At 41.4% G+C, this 20,915-nt stretch overlaps 2 protein-coding genes across 5 annotated transcripts in view; one reads left to right on the top strand and one right to left on the bottom strand.

Annotated features, from left to right (window-relative positions):
• The window catches only part of zcchc2 (zinc finger, CCHC domain containing 2), a 29,366-nt gene extending 22,212 nt beyond the window's left edge, over positions 1-7,154 (bottom strand). For 2 of the 4 annotated variants that reach the window (XR_006928784.1, XM_046875971.1), the window contains exons 1-3: positions 5,861-7,154; positions 1,864-1,966; positions 1,628-1,716 (exon numbers count right to left, since the gene is read on the bottom strand). Coding sequence is in view for 3 of the 4 variants with exons in the window: in XM_046875971.1 (XP_046731927.1) it covers positions 1,628-1,716; positions 1,864-1,966; positions 5,861-6,559 (891 nt within the window). In the remaining variant the exon portion in view is untranslated. The remainder of the gene's footprint in view (positions 1-1,627; positions 1,717-1,863; positions 1,967-5,860) is intronic. The other 2 variants (XM_046875970.1, XM_046875969.1) reach the window with 2 other exon arrangements.
• Positions 7,155-16,998: 9,844 nt separating this feature from the next.
• The window catches only part of si:ch211-106n13.3 (vWFA and Collagen domain-containing protein), a 30,410-nt gene continuing 26,493 nt past the window's right edge, over positions 16,999-20,915 (top strand). Inside the window, exons 1-7 of the mRNA XM_046877183.1 lie at positions 16,999-17,405; positions 17,546-17,639; positions 17,761-17,894; positions 18,400-18,963; positions 19,720-19,885; positions 19,979-20,204; positions 20,307-20,480. Of these exons, the coding sequence (XP_046733139.1) occupies positions 17,810-17,894; positions 18,400-18,963; positions 19,720-19,885; positions 19,979-20,204; positions 20,307-20,480 (1,215 nt within the window). The 5' untranslated portion in view covers positions 16,999-17,405; positions 17,546-17,639; positions 17,761-17,809. The remainder of the gene's footprint in view (positions 17,406-17,545; positions 17,640-17,760; positions 17,895-18,399; positions 18,964-19,719; positions 19,886-19,978; positions 20,205-20,306; positions 20,481-20,915) is intronic.

Here is a 20,915-nt window from a genome sequence, read left to right as displayed (position 1 = left end):
GGAATCCTATCAGCCGTGGCCTTGCAGGAAGTGTGTGTGTGTGTGTGTGTGTGTGTTGTGTTTTCAGGGAAGGGAGGACTTCCTGGCTAAACTTAGTCGCTTTTTTCTCCCGAGAGAACCAGAGTGACCCTACAACAATTACTAAGACAACAGAGAAGCTGAAATAAGTCCTTAAGAGACCTTTTTCTTTTTGTCGACACTCTCCTTCAAACAGGCCAAAGAAAGAGAGCAAAAAGAAAGAGAAAGAGCAAAAGAAAGACAGAGAGAGCACAATATGGTGTTGAGCCCTTCACTCTCTCCCAGTCCAGACCAGAGGGACCGTCCACTCTGTCAACAACCGGATGTTTACTGCTAAGTGTCCCTCAGAGAGAAAGAAAAGCTATCGCTAGTCCGCTATGGTATTTATCCAGCGTGCAGCTCGTGTCATTTTCAGGCTCCATGCATAATGCAGATGGAACGGAGTAAGTCAAGAACGACACGAACATCGTGTGCCAACAAGCAGATGTGAAGGGATGTGTTAAATGGGCGGGAAAATCCTGTACGTGTGAAACGCTGTCTGCTGTGGCTGAAGTGAATTTCCCACAGCAAGTTTGTGCGTGTATTGATAAACGTCAATCACGTAATAAAAGCGGTAGCTCAGTGGTTAAAGATCAGCAGACCGCGAACATCCAACAAGAGCTGCAGTTTTGGAGACGCTCTGACCCAGTCGTCTAGACGTCAGAATTCCGTCAAACTCGCTCAAATCCTTGCGCTCGCCCGTTTCTCCTGCTTCTAACATCAACTTTGAGAACAAAATGTTCACTTGCTGCCTAATAAATAAATCCCACCCACTAACAGATGCCATGATAAAGAGATCCTCAGTGTTCCTCACCTTATCGCTTATAATGTTACAATGCCATAAACTTCTAGATGAGCTTCAGAAACATTCGAATACGACTAAAAATTTCGGAATATTTCTGTATCAGAAAAAATTTAATGTTGATTTTAGTCTACGCAGGTCCTAAACTTTTGAGCCAAACTTTGGTCAGGATCAAGCTAGCTATCTAGCATGAACAAAAGAATTGGGACGCCTGACTTTTCCAGCCTCCCAAACCTGTTCCAGCATGGCAATGCCCATATGCACAAAGCTAGCTCCATAAATATATGGTGTACATGAGATGGAATGGAAGATCTTCTGCTATAGAGCTCTGAGCTCAACCCTATTGAACACCTTGGGGGTGAATTAGACCACTGAATCTCACAAATCTCCACAGAATCCAGTGGAACATCTACCCAGAAGAGTGGAGGTTATTTGAACAGGAAAAGGGGACAAAATATGGAATGCAAAAAGCACATAGAACCCTTTAGATCAGTTGTCCATATAGTGTAAAACAGCAGGGTTTTTTTTGGACGTCAAAATAAAGCCAAGATAAATCACGTGGTAATATGTAATATGGCAACCAACAAAATTTGAATAAAAATGAACCATTATAATAGGGAAAGAAAAAGATCTAAATGCTGTTAAAAAACTTGTGGAAAAGCTTGTGGAATAACAGTTCCTAGAATCTAGTTCACACACACACACACACACACACACACACACACACACGGATGATGGCTTGCTGTGGATGATATTTTACAGACCTACCTCAAAGTTATACTCTCTGCTGTCTCCTGCCTGCAAGACCTCCTTCAGTTTGATCTTCTCAATGTGCACCACTGCAACATTGGCACATCCTAAGAGACAGTTAACAGTTAAAGCGTAAAAAAAAAAAAAAAAAACACCTCATACCAATGATGTTGCTGAAATGTGTATCGTAATATCATTGATCACGATATTATCGTATTGATATATCGTCCAGCCCTGCAGGCCAAACACAGTACCTTGGCTTGGAGGCATGTTGTTGAGGTGCTGGATCGGACATGATGGCCATGTTCTTGCTTCAGCGTGTGGACAGAGCTGCTCCGGCCGAGAAAACTGGCTCTGCTAAAGCAAAGGAGAGCAGCGCTGAGTATATGAACTCCAAAGACGACAATTTGGTAACATTCCCTTAAAAAATTTAATTAAATGCTTATATTTATAAATATGATCTTTTGACAAGATGCTCAAATTTTTTATGTGACATACGAATCTTTGAAAATATTTAGCACTTTATTCCTGCATTCATTTCTATTACACCATTTATAAAAAAAATTAATAAATTAAAAAAAAGGAGTACATTTATTCATTTAATACCAGCAACAATCACTGGGTGGCTTCAGTAACTGGCCAAAAACACAGAGGCTCACATCCAGAGGCATTTGCTCTCTTTGGCCTCGGTGGTTTATTCACCATGTCATGGCAAATTGAACCTGACAGCCGCATCAGCTAGAGGTCAGCATGAAGGACAGGACATCCACAGCGCTGTTTAAACTCCGGGTAAGCCGTAAAAAAGAGAGGGATACGGAAGATCAAGAGCGTTCAAAAGGGACTCTGGTGAACGGTAATCCGACACAGTCTTTTAAACTCAAATTGAATTATACATGAATATATATTTGGTCAACTTTAAAACCTCACACAATGACAACAGTCACGACGATGGCATAAAATATAGTCTATAGTCGTTTTTGCAGGTTTTAACGCTCATTCAGCTATTATTATATTCACTTTTATCCAAATTGATTTACTATTGATTTAATCTTAATAAACTGATGAGTGCTGTTTTCGAACAGTGCTGCAATTCACAGGCTTCAACTGCCAGTGAGAAACTTAATCTGGAGACTCCTCGTATAAAAAAAACAACAACTAAACATCCCGTGCACAAACATACAGCCGGGTCCCTTTAAGGCAACATAATACTGATACCATAATAGGGCTATTCAGCTGAGACGGCCCGTTTCTCTGATCAAAAGCAGGCAAGAAGAATGGAAGGCATCAGTGACTGCCATCTCGAGCAGTCATTACAGCAATGTTCTCAAAACCCCCATTAAATCAAATACAAGTGCACGGTCCCTAGCCTAGTTATCTCAGAATGCCTGAAAGGCTATTAAACTTGGTGCTATTCAGCAAGGCTCCGCTCGTACAATCTCATTAGCTTGAAATCTGCTGACCTGCACTTCCTGCCCTCTAAACTCAGGTGAGTCACGTAGACCGATCCAGCCAATAAGAAGCCTTGCGCTTATCAGGGCTACACCCAGCAAGCGAACGATCGGACCACGCGCCCGTTGAGAAGCTGTCAGTCATGTGAAAATTCCTGTCAGTCATATAAAAGGGTTAATGAAAACAACCGTGTACAATCTAACTTTGGTTACAGTTAGACCAGGTCCTTTCCTGGCCCGCCTTCAACCTGGTTTTTCTGTCTGTGATGGATGAAGTTTTAGACGTCAAAGACCGAAACCAAAACGAGCAAGTGCTGTCCGATTTGGCTAGTCAAATCAAAGTCTGTGTCTGTATCCAGAATGTAGATGAATGAGATTTCGTTTTGAAAGAAAATGATTTCGAGAAACCGTGCGTCTGTTTAACACAAATTCAATGAACATAAATGACATCATAGCGTGAATCTGATCAAATTTGTAGCTTTAACAGGAAGCTTCACGGACGTTCCGCCACAATCCACATAAAAGTAACCGCAAGCGGATAAAAAGTACGGCGTGTTCCTAATTACTAAATGAACAATGGATCGTTTTTGACGCTGTTTTGTAAACGCTGGGTTTAACGCCACACTTATTTACCCTGGAAAACGGCAGAAGGAATCTGATTATACTCTGTGCATCAAAACACCTAAACGATCGTATAATCTTAACGATTTTGACATTTATTTCTACACGCTGTTTATTCTTATGCGGATTTTCCGATATATAAATAAGTTTCGGATTTCGAAACATCCCGAGCCAAAACCAAAATCCGTCAACCAAATCAGTCAGAATAGTCTTAAGATCAGCCTAAAAACTGCACAGTGATGCATTACGATGGTGTTTCTCTGCTCTCACTCGCCTTAACTTCAGAAAGGACTTGATAACGAACTGACGAGTCAAGTTGGGTGTGTTAGAGTGGTACAAAGTACTAAAACAGGCAGTGAGGGTGACACAGGCAGCTCGACTGGGGGAACTCTGTATTAATTATTCACAAGGGGTGTTACAGTGCCTGAATTTGGAGCCTGGAAATCTTTTAACGCCTGGTCCAGGATCGGTATCTAAGGTATTCCGCAATAAATGCATTAAATGCAAGCCATTATATATATATATATATATATATATATACACACACACACACACACACACACACACACACACACACACACACACACAATATATTGCCAAAAGTATTGGGTCACCGGGTATGTGGTTTTTGAGCATCACATTCCACATTTAGTCCCAATTTGCTCTTATAATTCCCTCCACTTTTCTGGGAAGATGTTCCACTAGATTTTGGAGTGTGTTTATGGAAATGTGTGTTCATCAGCCACAAGGGTGTTACGAAATGCAGGTACTGATGAAGGTGAGGAGACCTGGGGTGCAGTCAGCGTTCACATTCATCCCAAAGGTGTTCAGTAGGGATGAGATCAGAGCTCTATAGCAGCAAGATCTTCGTCTCCAAAGCATGTAAACCAGATCTTCAAGGAGCTCACTTTGTGCACAGGGGCATCACCATGCTGGAACAGGTTTGGGTTTCAAAGTTCAAGTGAATGCAAAATTTTATTATAGCGCATAAAGACGTCTTGTACAATTGTGTGCCTTCAGCTTTGAAGTAACAGTTTGGAAAGGAACCACATATGGCAGGAAGGGTCAGGTGTCCCAATACATTTGGCAATTTAGTGTATATATAATGTATAAAATTCAGGTTCAGTCTGTAATCATTGAAGCTGTAGTACGACCTGGCAAAGGGTCAGGTTTCATTTCAACTCGACTTGAAACTGCAATAAGCCTCGCCTCTCTGTGCTGTTTATTGGTATAATACAGCCTTTATGGTTGTATATTAATATTTAAGTATTATTGCTGATGATGGATTGTTCATTCGATATCATAACACACAATGCACAAGATAAACAGATATAGAAGCTTGAATAAAGTATGCAGTGGAAATGCATGCTATACTCAGAAGTCGTCTCGAAGAGTGATTCGTTCATTTTCTACTGGACGCGCACGAGCAAAGCTTCAGGAAATCTCAGTAGGTTGTGTACGGGAAACAGAATTGAGTAGGTCGTCACGAGTCCTCTGGTCCGAGTCGTTCGTTCTATTGTCATGTGACTCCCATATATGCAGTTATATACACACATAAATTATGGGAAGTATAGTCAAACTTTGTTTATGTACACGTGTTGGAGTGGGGGAGGGGTCTGCTTATAGAAAATATTTTATTTCTGATTAAAGGAACAAAAACTAAATGACAAAAAAAGCTCATTATAGTGAGTCGATCTACAATTTTGGATCATAGATGCATTTAATCTTTTGTGTATAATAGTGATATGATATATACATTATTGTGTTGAGTTTTGTGTGTGACCCACTGACCCACACACACCGGTTCGTGGAAAAATGACACTGTTTACTGGTGCAAAAGGTTGAGGACCACTGCTTTAGTGTGTCTCATCTACATGCTGTACTCAAGCTTCTATAACTTCAGCTTTTATGCCAATACCATCTTATCTTGTCCATCGTTACCTAACTGAGCAGACATGCAATGCATCCTGGGACAACGTCTAGACTATTATTATTCTGTATTAGACGTGTCAGTATGATTTTGAACGACGATAAACAACCCGATATCAGTAATAACGTCAGAGGGGCACAAGTGTAAAGTTCTTGAAGAATTGCAGAAAATACACGAGAAGAATCAGTAAAAAAAAGTGAGAGATCTCTGGGTATAAAATGTGTGCAAAGTTTTATGTCAGGTCACTGTTACCAGGGTTTGGGCTGCGCATGCGCAGTGGCTCAGGCTCCTCTCCTCCAGCAGGGCTTCCACCCGGTCCAGCTGCGCCCGCACGACCTCCCTCTGGTGGAAGGTGAACGCCGGGTGCAGCGACGCCATGGCGAAAAGTAACGCCAGCTGCTCCAGCGTCGCCGGTCCCGGTCCGGGCTGCGGCACATTGAGGCAGTTGATGCGGCTCAGCGTGCCGTAGAGGACCGCGGCGCACTCGAGATTCTTCGAGCCGAGCAGCGAGAGGCAGACGAGCAGGCGCGAGAGCACGACTGGGTCGCGGACGTCGGCGAGCAGTCGCAGCTCGGCGGCGCTGTTGGCGCGCGCCTCGAAATCGCGTAGGACGTGGAAGTCCTTCCGCGCGAGGTCCTCGAGGCACGAGCCGAGGAATCGCAGCTCGAGCGGCTGACACATGTGGAGCAGACCGCACATGAACTCCACGCGCTTGGCCGGGCTGAGCCGCAATCCGAACCACTCGAACACCGCCTCCTTGTCGAGCTGCCGCGGTGTGCGCGCCGCTCCGTCCTTCGTCGACGCGTTGAAAGCGATGTAGCCCCGCTCGCCGCCCCCTCCGCCGCCGCTGCTTCTGTTGGTCGTTGTGGTGGCGGTGCTGTTTTCCCGTCGTCGCTCACCGTCGGCCGCGTCGTTGTCTCCCTCCGCCGCTGGCAGCCTCATCTTCATCATTATCAACTACCGTTGAACGCGCATCGGTAACCGAGATCGCCTCCCGACCAATTCTTATACATTCGCTTTACAGAATTGGGGACGAATTTTCCAAACGGAATCCTTTTCCTGCTGGTTTTCTCCCCCTCCCCTGATTCAGTGTGGTCACTTCTCCGGATTACTCGCTCGCCGAGCCTCTGTGTCAATCAAACCTCAGACTCCTCCCACTTTCTCCTCAACTCCTCCTTCTCTCCAGCAACTTCTGGGTCCTAAAATCGCCGTCTTCATACTGACTCATACAATATTTTCCCTTTTCCTTTGATCCATCCTTCTGACGTAATAATAATAATAATAATAATAATAATAAAAAAAACATTGAGCAAGACTGCGGTTGCTAGGCAACTGGCCAATATGGCCGACAAGCCATAAAAAGCAGCTATTGACTCAAGCTAGTTTAGATCCCTAACCACTGGCATTATGGCATTGGCATCTGCAACCATTAACCAATGCTTAACCATTTTACAGCACAAAGAAATTCTCTCTTTTGCATATTCCAGTGATGTCAGGAAGCTGGGGTCAGAGTGCCTATCTATCTATCTATCTATCTATCTATCTATCTATCTATCTATCTGTCTGTCTGTCTGTCTGTCTGTCTGTCTGTCTGTCTGTCTGTCTGTCCTCCTTTCTTTTTTAGTCTTTCTTTTCCTTTTTCTTGTCTTTTTGCTTTATTTTCCCCACTTCATTTCTTGTCCTTTCTTTCTTTCTTTCTTTCTTTCTTTCTTTCTTTCTTTCTTTCTTTCTTTCTTTCTTTCTTTCTTTCTTTCTTTCTTTCTTTCTTTCTTTCTTTCTTTCTTTCTTTCTTTCTTTCTTTCTTTCTTTCTTTCTTTCTTTCTTTCTTTCTTTCTTTCTTTCTTTCTTTCTTTCTTTCTTTCTTTCTTTCTTTCTTTCTTTCTTTCTTTCTTTCTTTCTTTCTTTCTTTCTTTCTTTCTTTCTTTCTTTCTTTCTTTCTTTCTTTCTTTCTTTCTTTCTTTCTTTCTTTCTTTCTTTCTTTCTTTCTTTCTTTCTTTCTTTCTTTCTTTCTTTCTTTCTTTCTTTCTTTCTTTCTTTCTTTCTTTCTTTCTTTCTTTCTTTCTTTCTTTCTTTCTTTCTTTCTTTCTTTCTTTCTTTCTTTCTTTCTTTCTTTCTTTCTTTCTTTCTTTCTTTCTTTCTTTCTTTCTTTCTTTCTTTCTTTCTTTCTTTCTTTCTTTCTTTCTTTCTTTCTTTCTTTCTTTCTTTCTTTCTTTCTTTCTTTCTTTCTTTCTTTCTTTCTTTCTTTCTTTCTTTCTTTCTTTCTTTCTTTCTTTCTTTCTTTCTTTCTTTCTTTCTTTCTTTCTTTCTTTCTTTCTTTCTTTCTTTCTTTCTTTCTTTCTTTCTTTCTTTCTACAGTTAAAGTCCAGGAGTGCAGATGTCTGTAGATGTGCTACAGTGTCCAGTGTGCATTTACAATGCACAGTAAAGTGGTTGTGTGCGAGTGTGTGTTAATGTCCATGTAGTAAAGATTAATGTCCATAGTGCACAGTTACGGATGAGGAATCAAGGTGATGGGTGGGAGTTTAGGGCTCTGACAGTTCGGGGGGGAAAGGCTGTTGCAGAACCTTGTAGTGCGGGTCCTGATGCTTCTGAAACACATGCCTGATGGCAGGGTGTTGAACGGACTGTGGGAGGGGTGAAAGGGATTCTTCACAATGGTTGAGGCGCTGCATACACAGCATGTTTCGAAGATGTTTTTGATAGATATGGCTTTGCAGTTTCCGAACCATATAGTGATGCAGCTGGCCAGATCGCTCTCCATAGTTTCTCTGTAGAAGGTGGTAAAGATGGGTGGTGGGAGTCTGGCTCTTTTCAACCTCCTCAGGAAGTGAAGACGTTGTTGGGCCTTCTTTACTGTGGAGTTGGTGTTGATGTTTATACTTGTATTATGTCTCTACTTATATATATATATATATATATATATATATATATATATATATATATATATATATATATATATATTACTTTACACGAAACTTGGTACTACTACTACTACTGACTCCCTCCCGACCCCCTTTCCTGAAGTCTACAACAACCTCCTTTGTTTTGTCTATGTTGTCACCATTCTCTGTATGGTGTTTCATTGTCATTGCTGATGAGGCCTATTACTGTTGTGTCATCAGCAAACTTGACAATGAGATTGGATTCCGACTTCACCCTGCAGTCACAGCTGATCAGCATGAACAGCAGTGGGCTGAGCACACAGCCTTAGGGGGCACCTGTGCTCAGTGTACCTGATGTTCTGCTGATGATGCGCACTCACTGTGATCTCTCTGTCAGGTCAAGAATCCAGTTGCAAAGTGGAGTGTTGAGTCCAGTGTTGAGAGTTTCCTCACCAGTTGCTGGGCGATTTTTGTTTTGAATGCTGAGCTGAAGTAAAAAAAATAAAAAAACAACGATGTGACATGTTCTTTGTGTCCAGATGTGAAAGAACAGAGTGCAGGGTGAAGATGACAGTGGTAGAGCGGTTTGAACGGTATGCAAATTGGAGCGGGTCCAGTGAGGTGGGCAGAGCAGAGTGAATGTGCCTCTTGTCTAGACACTCAAAGCACTTATTAGAATAAGCACACTAAGAAAAAATATTTTAAAATATTGGCACGTATATTTACATTTACATATTAATATATTATATAGTTAGATTTATCTTATTTTAAAATAATAATATAAAACACATTTTATATTCATGTATATAAAAAAAACAACATAACCTGAATGATCAAAAATGTATATTAAAAATGGTGACAAAAAACGCACAACACAATACAAAGTATTAATTGATATATCATATATATTTAGATTTATCTTATAATAAATATAAGATAAATATATAAATTTATATTCATATATAAAAAACCACAATATGAGAGCTTGGCCTATCAAAAATGAACAAATAAATAAAAAGGGAAAAAGAGAAAAACGTGTAAGCATTGCACTTTCCAAAAATGTAAAAAAAAAAAACCAAGTTAAAAATTCTTTACAAAGAAATAAAGAATCAAATATTATAGATTTTTTTTTTCTTTTATACTATTTTTTATTATACTGAAATAAAGGCGGAACCTTTAAACGAACTGCAAGTTGAACCCGAATGGATTTATTAACACACAAAAATACAGCGGAAAATTTGGAGAAAAACAAAAACAAACCAGAAAGATAGAGTAAAAGCTGCACAAATAAACCTATTAACATTTTCCAAATCTAAATATGTGCGAAAAATGCGGTTGTCCACCGGGACGTTTTTATACCATATAAACGATAGAAAGCAACTCGGTAGGATTTTTTGGAAACACAGGAAGTGGGAGCGTCTTGGGGAGATGCAGGAATGGCTGCACAAACAGACTTTTTAACGTATCCATGCAAAACCGAACCAGCAGATGTGTGCATCGGGAAAGAGCTTGGGATTAAGAAGGAAAATGGGGATGACAGTCCATCATCGAGTGAGGAGCCGAGCGCCAGCAGTGCCGGTATGATGGACTGGGAGGTGGCGTTCGCTGATGGAGCGAAGCTTTGTACAGAGAGCGCTGAGAGATCCGGGGTTTCTCCGGCACACGTGGACGTGGTTACGGATTTGTCCAGCATAGATGAGTCCCCTGTCCAGCCCATACTGCAGAGTTTTCCGGTGTCGGTTATAGCAGGGAAGCCGCGCAGGTTCACATCTCATTGGTACAGCAAGTACGGGACCTGGCTGGAGTACAGCGTGGAGAAGGACGCCGTGTTCTGCAAAGTGTGCAGGCATTTCGGGATCAACCTGATCGCTGATAAGTTCACCCGCGGGTTCAGGAACTGGAAGCGCACCCACCAGGCTTGTGCCAAACACGAGCTAAGCAAAGCTCACAACACGGCGTTGTGCAAGTTCACAAACTACAGAGAATCCCAGCTAACCAGCCGTGAAGCTCTGGTCAATCACTTGGACACTCATTCCAACCTGAGTCCCGGACAAAACAACCGGGATCACATCAAAGTCATCCTGGACGTCGTCATGTTCTGTGTCCGCCAACACATTGCACCGAACGTGCCCAAAGAAAACGACCTGACCAACTTCCACGAACTGTTCCAGCTCCTGTCTAAGTACGACCCAAAAATTCAAAGCCGATGCGATACCGTTCCTATGAAGAAGAATTCGATCCCGGGCGGGTCGGATATCCAGAACGACCTGATCGACGCCGCGGCCTCACTGCTGCTTCGACAAATCAAGCAGGAGTTACACACCACCAAGAAGACCTACTATGCTATTCTAGCTGACGAGTGTTCGGACCGGTCCGAGCGGCAACTCGTGGCGGTGTGTCTCCGATATCTGTGCAATAATTCCATCCGGGAAAGAGTGGTCGGTTTCGTGGATATCGGTGACACGGGAGCTGACGGGATCGCATTGGAAATCTTGCAAATCTTAGAACCTTTTGAGTTGGATCCCGGGTTGTGTGTGGGTTTCGGGTTTGATGGGACGCCCGTCATGTCGGGCGTGCAGAGCGCGCTGAAGAGCACGTTTTTACACGCACTGGGCGTGCATTGCCACGCGCATCGCTTGAACGGGGTGCTCTGCAAAGCCGCAAAAGCATGTCCAGACTTCAGGACGTTTTTCGAAACCGTCAAGGCGCTGCGTTCGTTTTTGACGCACGGTGCGCACACAAAGGCTCGCTTTCTCCAGATTCAGAAAGAGATGCATCCCAGTCGTCCCATTTTCGAGCTCGACTGCGGCGCACCTCAGACGAACCTGAGCTTTGTGAGCGATATGTTTCATTTGTTCGATGTTGTTTTGGAACTGCTGAGCGAGTTTGCTGAAAGCGGAGGGCAGGTCGGACTTGAGGCGCAGTCGCTGCTTCAGCAGGTTCAAACCAAGAAGTTCACCTTCCTCCTGGTGGCATCTTGCAAACTGTCCCACGCGTCCGACTACGCCAGCAAGGCCCTGCGAAACGCGACCTTACAGCTTTCCGAATGCATCGAGTCCATCGAGTGCCTGAAGCAGAATCTTGCTGCTTTGCGCCACAGTGGATTCGACCGGATCTGGGCGGTGTCGGACGAGCTGACGGAACGAAACCAGATTGAAAACTGGGACGTTACGTTTTCCCGCAAACGGAAACTCCCGAGTCGTGACGATTCTGTCGTATCCGCATCCTTGCAGAGATCCTCAAGCGTGCGCTGTGCCGATGACCTTCGCGTCCTCTGGTATCAGATTCTCGACTCCCAGATAAAGGAACTGGACGGCAGGTTTCACCAAGACTTCTACCGCCTCGTGAAAGCTGAAGCTGCGCTCTGCTCTCATGGTGCGAGCGACCTCGCCGAAACCGTCTGCGCCGTCGGCAAATCTTTCGGCGTCGAAGTCTCGGATGCCGAGCTGTCCGATTTTTCTCGGATTTCACGTAAATCAGTAGGTTCCCTAATAGAGGTTTTTGACACTTGCAGTGAGGAAAACTTTCCCAACTCACGCCTCTTGATTCAAATCCTGCTGACTCTGCCAATCTCAGCTTGCACGGAGGGAAGGATTTGTTCGAGCCTAAATAAACTGAAGACCGCGAGTCGGAGCACGATGCTGACGGCCCAGCTGAATCCTCTGAGCCTCCTGTCGTTCGAAAAAGACTTGACCGACAATTTGGACTACGACGAGATTATCGATATATTTTATTTCATTAAGTTTATAAAGCCTTTCATTTCACAGGGCAAGAAAGTCGAAAGTGTGAACCAGCCACCGATAACGTGGAAGCCGATCATTCCTGTTCGATCTGATTTGCAACGATTCGCTCCTCACTGACTGATTGTTCAACGTGTGCTGCTACAATGCTCGCTTCCTATTGGACAGGGAAGATCTCAGCCGACCAATGGCAACCAGACCTAAAATTTTTGACCAGTGAGCAGTGTGTAAGCTAATGTGTTCCTAATAAAGTGGCACTTGTGTATATGTCTGGTTCTTCCACCTGTTTTTTTATTTTTATATACATATATACATTTGTGAGAAGTGGGTGGAGCTAAAGGTCAATCAGAACACCATGATTGTGACAAAATCATCTACTGTCGCTGTGTAATTTTTCCATCTCAAATTAATAAAAAGTAACATGTAGTGTATATTATATGTATGTATGTGTGTGTGTGTGTGTGTGTGTGTGTGTATATATATATATATATATATATATATATATATATATATATATATATATATATATATATATTTCTTTTTTTTTTTGTGTATACTGTTTACATCTGTGTGTGTGTATAATATCAGGGTTTTTCTTCTCACATGCAAAGCTTTGCATCTGGGAAGATGTTCCTCTAGATTTTGTGGAGATTTGAGCTCATTCAGCTTCAAGGCCATTAGTAAAGTCAGGTGCTGATGTAGGTGAGGATAAGGAGGCCGTGAGGTGCAGGAGATCTACAAGCTTCCAACTCATGTAAAAGCAGGAATGCGTTATGTTTACATCGTTTTGTCCACTAGGGGGGGATAAAGCATCACATCTGGACTTGAAATTTGCCAGTGAATCTTGAACCATAGGTTCATATACTTGAAGGGGTCTTGGAGAACCCCATTTCACTAGTAGTAAATTTTTTTCTACTTCATCGCACCCACTTTGTTTCTAAGGGAGGCTGTAAAATCTAATTCAGTGAATTAACCCCTTTTAGAAATACTTCATTCATCTTGTAACACCATAATGCCTCGATCTGTATTCAAAAGAAGTGTATTTTTCTTCTACGATTATCCAATCATTTCAAAATGGTTCTTAACTAGTAAGAGATACAAATAGTGGGGACTTCATTCAGGTTGAATATATTATACTGTATATAATGTAAATATGTAAAAGATTTATATATAAATATATAATATAAAAAATATATATAATATTAAAATGTTCAACTTGTTTGACTGAATGATTGATTGATCGATAATTTCTTTTAATTACAACGGGTGTAAAGTTTGGATGTAAAGTTTGTGTTGAAACAGATTTTAAATAGACGACTAGCTATAGGGGTTGTTGCTGGTGTGTGTGTGTGTGTGTGTGTGTGTGTGTGTGTGTGTGTGTGAGAGAGAGAGAGAGAGAGAGAGAGAGAGAAAGTCTTTCTGTATATTCTTGTGATTGCTCCTTGTATTTACAACATTTAACCATTTGTATATTATCATATGAAGTCTTCATTGTGATATTTTATCATCCCACTATTGAACATTAAAAGCATGGGGGGAATTAGATGTTGAATCTATAATGATCTCTGATGTTGAGCTGATTTATGAGTTGCTCAGGAGCTCCTGGTTCCACAACTTCAACTGACTGTATAAGACTGTAGAAAGGATATTACTCATAATCACACACTCATGATATTTCTCACTCTATGGCGTTTGTAATGTTTTAATGGTTTATAATGACACTCTTGGCGCCACCCAAATGAGGATGGGTTCCCCTTTTGAGTCTGGTTCCTTTCAAGGTTTCTTCCTTGTACCATCTAAGGGAGTTTTTTCCTCGCCACAGTCGCTCCCAGGCTGCTCATCGGCAATAAATACAGAAATTTAAATATAAGTGAATTTTATTACGTAATTCTTTCATTCTGTAAAGCAGCTTTGAGACGATGTCCATTGTGAAAAGTGCTATAGAAATAAACATGATTTGAATTGAAAACTTGTGTCTAAAAATCCCACCTGCCTCACTACAAAACTGAAACGCAGATTGCGTTAGGGGTACTTAACAACCCCCTAACCGGCATCGAGTTCATACTACAGAGCGAGATACTACTTTCTGGTTTGCGGATTCGGATGTCCAGATCGTTTGCCCTTCTCCTTTTTTTGAAGTCGTTATTGTCATTTTGTTGTAAAAAAAAAAAAATGCTTACCAAAATCCGTCTTAAGTCCCGTCACATCATCTTTCACACAATATGATCTAAAGTATTGGGATTTTCACACAAATTCTTTGGTTCTTTCCCAAACTGTTACCTCAAATCCAAAGGCACGTAATTGTATAGGGCATCTTTAGCATGCAATTTTCCTTTCGCTTGAACAGGAGACCCAAATCTGTTCCAGCATGACGATACCCCTGTGCCAAAGCCAGCTCTATTAAAATATCTTTACATGGGTTGGAAGTGTGTGTAAAATATTGAAGCTCTGATCCCAACCCTCTTGAACACCATTAGGATGAATTAAAATGCTGACTGTAGCTCAGGCCTCCTCACCTACATCAGTACCTGCCTTTACTCACACCCTTGTGACTGAATGAACACAAATCTCAAGCACACACCAAAATCTAGAGGAAAATCTTTCCAGAAGAGTGGAGGAGGTTGTAAGAGCAAATTGGGACTGAATGGGGAATGTGATGCTCAAAAAGCACATACCACATCTTATGACCAGGTGTCTTTAGGGCAATATTGTATATTTATCATCCTGATATTTGTTACGTTCCTCATTTAAACACTTTTAATCTAACCGCTTGTGCTTGTTTTTTACTATAGAGGAGCAAACTCAAAAAACATGAAGATGGATTTGGATTGTAATTCAAGATTTTCATTTGTCCCAAACAATTTATACGCAGAACAACTGCAGTGAAATTTAAACCCGATCCTGAGCTCAGAACTGCGTCAGATAAAAGAGACTATAAAAATAAATGTGATCAAATGGAAGAAATTAAAAAAAGGTATTAGAACATACATTCGTTTATGATAAAGTGGTATTTCAAAAATAGTGCGAATATTTTTAGATGTGCAAAAGGGAAGTACAAAATGTACTATAGTATAAAAAACAAAACCCGGTAACATTGACAATGATAAAGTAAAGCGCATCAACTGTTAATTAATATTGACAGTTAAATACAGGGGCTTGGGGGTGCAAATGGCATGAAAACTTAGTGTTTACCAGTGAAAATAACTTTAACAATGAAGGAACTATAATGAATGGATATTTATGGTCAACCAAATGAAGACAGTTTCCCTTTTGAATCTGGTTCCTCTTGAGGTTTCCTCCTCATAGCATTTCAGGACGTTTTTTTTCTTGCAACTGTCGCCACTGGCTCACTCACTAGGGATAAACTTATAGAGACTAATTTATGATGCTGAAATTTATATTCACAATTTATTTATCTCTGTAAAGCTGCTTTGGGACAATATCCATTGTTAAAAGTGCTACTGAAGTTAAATTTAATTGATTAAAATCTTTGTATGGGTTCTGTATAGAGCCCTAAAACGAAGGATTTTCCTTTTCCAAATTTGGCTTGGAAACTCAAAAAATAACTAGAACCTGAGTATGGATTCAAGCGGCAGTTCAATAATTTAATTGTTCACCAAAAATTAAATACAGTAAATATGCACAATAATATTTTGAAAACTTATTGCCTCTTACATTACATTAATTCCTGGTGTTTTTTAAAATCAAAACTATCATTCGATTCAAACGTTTAGAGACTAATTTATGATATAAAAATGTATATTAACAATCTATATATCTGCTTTGGGACAATGTCCATTGTTAAAAGTAGTATAGAAATTTTATTGAATTGAGATTGATTCATTGGATTTCAAATGAATTGAAAATTAATCTGAATTGTTGGTTTTCTGCACAGAACCTTAAAATGAAGGATTTTCTTTTTCTGAAAGGTTTCAAGTAAAACAATGGGTGTGAGAAGCCAGATCATTCTACCGGCTTATTTTTAGGGCTGTGAGGAAACCTGAGAACCCAGGGGAAACCCATGTGATTATGGCCTGGAAACTCTAAAAAGACTAGAACCTAGGCTGAGGATTGAAGCGTGGATTCTAGCAGCAGTTCAAGAATTCAACTGCTCGCCAAAAATTATATACAGTAAATACACACAATGATATTTTATTGATTTTATTAATCAAAATGGTCTAATCTTGTCTTTGACTAAATGTTTCTGGTTAAAAATCCAATCAAATCAAGTGACCAATCGAAGCACCTAATAACTTTACAAACTATAAAAAAAGCGGCTTGTGATTTCCGCCACTGGAACACGAATTTAGAAAATCACAGACCCTCTGCGGTCCCTGGACCCCATGTTTCCCCAAACGACTCGTCTCCATCCGTCTCAGCTTCCTGAGGCTACCTGAACATATTAGAGTTTGTTTACACCACCAGTAAGCCCACCTTTGATTAAAAATAGCTGTGCTAATATAACAGTGTTTGAAAAGAGGATTCGAGTGCAGGTCTGTGGATGTGTAAATAAACACACCGGCGACTGTTTTAAATAGCGCTTTTTTTTTTTTTCCCGCCGCTTCGAGAAGCCCACCTCATCTCCCGCTTCGTGGTTTACGCTGACTGTTTTATCCCAATCCATGCTGTCTGCAACTTCTCCTGTAAACATACCTTCTCGTTCCCCTCCTGGCTGAGTGCATGGCAGCGGTTATTACTTTTTTGACGCTTGCCTTGTGTAAATGGAAGCCGAACATCTGTGTTAATGTATTTAAGCCTAAACTTGGGCAAATATTTTGTCCAACTGCATGTCCAGGAGAAGAACATGAGCATTGTAAAAGTAAAAAGCCCCCCGAATCTTGATTCTGCTGCGCCAAATAATTAAACGGTGTTGGTTTTGCTATTTGTGTCTTAAAAGCGTGTAGCCATTTACGTTTGCTTTGAAGGTGGTTTTTGTGGAGGGGCTGAACATACACTCCTCCCTTCCTCTCTTTTTCTCGTTCTCTGCCTCGCTCTCTCGTTTGGAGCCCTCTCACCCTCTCATTCAGAGCACTGAGGTTATACGTCACTGTCTGTGTGACTATAAACACTCTCCTGCACCCCTTGTTCCATCCCACTGCACGTCGACACAGGACTTGTCTTTCTGATGAGCACAGCCGGGCTAAGCTTTTATTTACAGTTGTGGGACAACAAGAGGTGAGTAGCTTGTGACTGCTTGTAAGCATGATTTTGACTTAGAAATCATGCAAATGCTTCCCAATGAAACGTCCACCAAGGGACATAAAGGTTATATTAAGCTTAACATGTCAGAGTCTACATTTTTGGTTCTTCCCTAGGTTGTCGCATCGCTAAACAGGTGTACTGAGGTCCTGCAGAAAGCCAAATTAGGTGCCGTCTATCTGGAACTCCTTTACAGATACCGCTCTACATGTAGGGATTTGTCCCAGTTTAAATTTTCAGATTGATGAATTGAAATTTTAATTCATTTTCAAGAGCAAATACCAATTCATGACATGTGTGTTGTTGTTGTTGTTGTTTTTTTGACAACCAGGAACTCTTCCCTTTTGCCAGACCCGGTTTTGATTCCCTGTTGACCTATAATGAGGAAACGTTTTTTGGGATCGCTAATTGTCTGTCTATTCCTGAGCCACACCAACGGACATGATCAGGAGGACAGTCAAGCTGGTTTGTTTGAAAAATTTGTGGGGTTTTTTATGCATTTAATAGTAATTACCAAAGTTTGACCATCCTTGATCACCTACTAGAACAATGTGTATATTAATGCTATGTTTCCTTGTTGGTGAACAAGGATGTATTTGGACAAGATCAGTGGTGGACAGTAATTAAATAAATGTGATTTGTTACTGTAATTAAGTAGTTTTTTGCAGGTATCTGTACTTTACTGAAGTATTTCCATTTGGGGAGACTTTTACTTCAACTTCAAGCCAAATATCTTATTTTTTTACTTAACTACATTTTGCACTAGAATTTTTTAAAAAGTAGTCAAAAATAATTATCATAGGCTAATGTGTACTTTGTCCACCACTGGTCAAGGTTGGTAAGATCTGCCAAATTTGGTGTGTGATTTGAATATATGCTTTGCTTAATTTTTTATTTGAAATGATCCTCTTTGGAAAGCTACTGCACTGTACATATACACCTGAGAACAAAGATTTTCCTGGACTTGCAGGTTGTAGCACGACATCCAACGACTTGGTGTACATTATCGATGGCTCATCAAGTCTCGGGATCGTCGACTTCAACACAGCCAAACGCTGGCTCGTCAACATCACCAGTGGATTTGATGTGAGCTCTCGACACACTCAGGTGGCTGTGGTCCAGTACAGTGATACACCACGCCTGGAGATCCCTCTTGGGAAGCACCAGGACACTCAAACCCTTCTTAGGGACATTGCTGCAATCTCCTACCTAGGTGGCAAAACCCAGACAGGACGTGCCATAAAGTTTGCCACTGACCACGTGTTCTCCGCTCTGAACCACACCACGAAGACCACCAGAAACCGCATCGCTGTTGTTCTGACGGATGGCAGGTCACAAGACGATGTGGTCGATCCAGCAATAGAGGCCAAAGCACAGAACATTGTCCTGTTTGCTGTGGGTGTGGGAGATGAGATCACCAATGCTGAGTTGGTCTCCATGGCCAACAAGCCTTCTTCCACTTACGTGCTGCATGTAGAGGACTACACCTCCATTGCGAATATAAGGGATGTGATGGAGCAGAAACTCTGTGAGGGTGAGTCAAGTGCCAATTGGTTATTTCTAAAAGACGAACAACTGAGTTGTTTCTGACTTTGAGAATTACTGAGGTCCAACACCATCTAATCATAAGGATGAACTGTTGAAGATAGTTTTGGAAATGATAGTATCCTCCTCGAACACTGTTTACGGGTGTGTGTTTGGATAAAGAGGTTGATGAAAGACTGAATGATTTTTAGTTCACGTGCTGTTATGTTGATGCATATCTTCATGCATCACGGCAATTATCTTAACTAAAGTGAATTCATTTCAAATTACAGTATTTTAACGTGTTAGAGCTTTTCACGTTTCATGCACCTGAACCAGGAATTTGAGGGCTTTCAGTCTTTTGATTCTCTGATTAAGAACCTAAATGGAACACAAACCTGGTCTTGCAGATCTGGACCAAATAGGGAATTAAGTTTTCGGTTCTCAATATGAACAAATATTTGTGGACTTCTGTCCATAATATTCGTAGGTGCTTTGCAAACATGTCGTTCCACATTTAGTCTAAATTTACTGTTATAACAAGCTCCACTCTTCTGGGAAGATGTTCCACTAGATTTTGGTGTGTGATTTTGCAGATTTGTGGATTAATTCAATCACAACTAAGGGTGTTAGTAAAGTAAGGTAGAGTGTGGAGGCTTGGGGTGCAGTTCAAGTTATCCAAAAGGTGTGGAAAAGTCTGGAAAAGTCAGGTGTCCCAATTTTTTCTGGGACAAATATACAACCTCTTTGTTTGTCTCATTCCTAGAGTCAGTGTGTCCTGTGAGGATCCCTGGTACTGTCAATGGGCAGAAGGGCTTTGACCTGATGAGTATGATGGGGATCGAGGTAGTGGCTCAAAAGGTCCAAGGATCCCTCATATCAGAAGGTGCTTACCTCCTGGACACTCGCTTGAACCTTAGTCGTAGAACCAGGTAATGTATGGTTAATGCAAATGTGTCTATTGAATAATTTTTTACTCAAACTGACTCTGACCTTCATATCTGACACATGCAATTATTTCACAGAGAGATCTTTCCAGAAGGCCTGCCTCCTTCGTATGTGTTCGTGGCCACCCTGCGATTGAAGAACCCAGTCCACCACATTAAGTTTGACCTCTGGCGAGTGCTATCTGAAGCAGGTGTCAGGCAAGTTGCAGTGACCCTGAATGGCCTAGACAAGTCGATCACCTTTACCAGCACCAGCACACTGAAGAAAGAGCAGACAGTCATATTTAATGACCGAGGCATTAAGGTCTGTCAAAGTTAAGAAGAACATTAGCACCTGTATTCTTATTTTTTTGTGACCTGGTGTGCACTTCAACTTAACTCTTTTGTTCTGTCCGAACCACCAAAGAGACTCTTTGATACAGATTGGCACCAGCTGAAGTTGTTGGTGAGGCCCAAACGCATCACGTCCTTTCTAGATGACGTGTATGTCGAGGAGCATCTCTTAGATGAAGTTGTCCCCATCTACATCAATGGAAAGACAGAAGTGGCCAAAAAAGTCAACATAGACAACACTGTGCCAGTAGGTGACTTCAGGAATATTTGATTTATTTAAAATACACCGATCGGGCATAACATTATAATCTTATAACATAATAAAGTGAATAACACTGATTATCTCTGTTAGTGGTTGAATATATTTATTAGGCAGCAACTGAACATTTTGTCCTCAAAGTTCATGTTGGAAGCAGGAAAAATGCGCGAGCGTAATATTTTGAGCGAGTTTGAAAAATTGAGACGTCTAGACGACTGGGTCAGAGCATCTCCAAAACTGCAGCACTTGTGGAATGTTCTTGGTCTGCAGTGGTCAGAATCAAAAGTTGTCCAAGGAAGGAACAGTGGTGAACCAGTGACAGGGTCATGTGTGGCCGAGGCTCATTAATACACAATACATGTGGGGAGCGAAGACTGGCTCGGGTGGTCCGATCCAACAGACAAGCTCCTGTAGCTCAAACTG

This window comes from Silurus meridionalis, chromosome 20, assembly GCF_014805685.1.
Source record: "Silurus meridionalis isolate SWU-2019-XX chromosome 20, ASM1480568v1, whole genome shotgun sequence".
Classification (NCBI taxonomy): domain Eukaryota; kingdom Metazoa; phylum Chordata; class Actinopteri; order Siluriformes; family Siluridae; genus Silurus; species Silurus meridionalis.
This window is presented reverse-complemented; position numbering and strand designations above follow the sequence as displayed.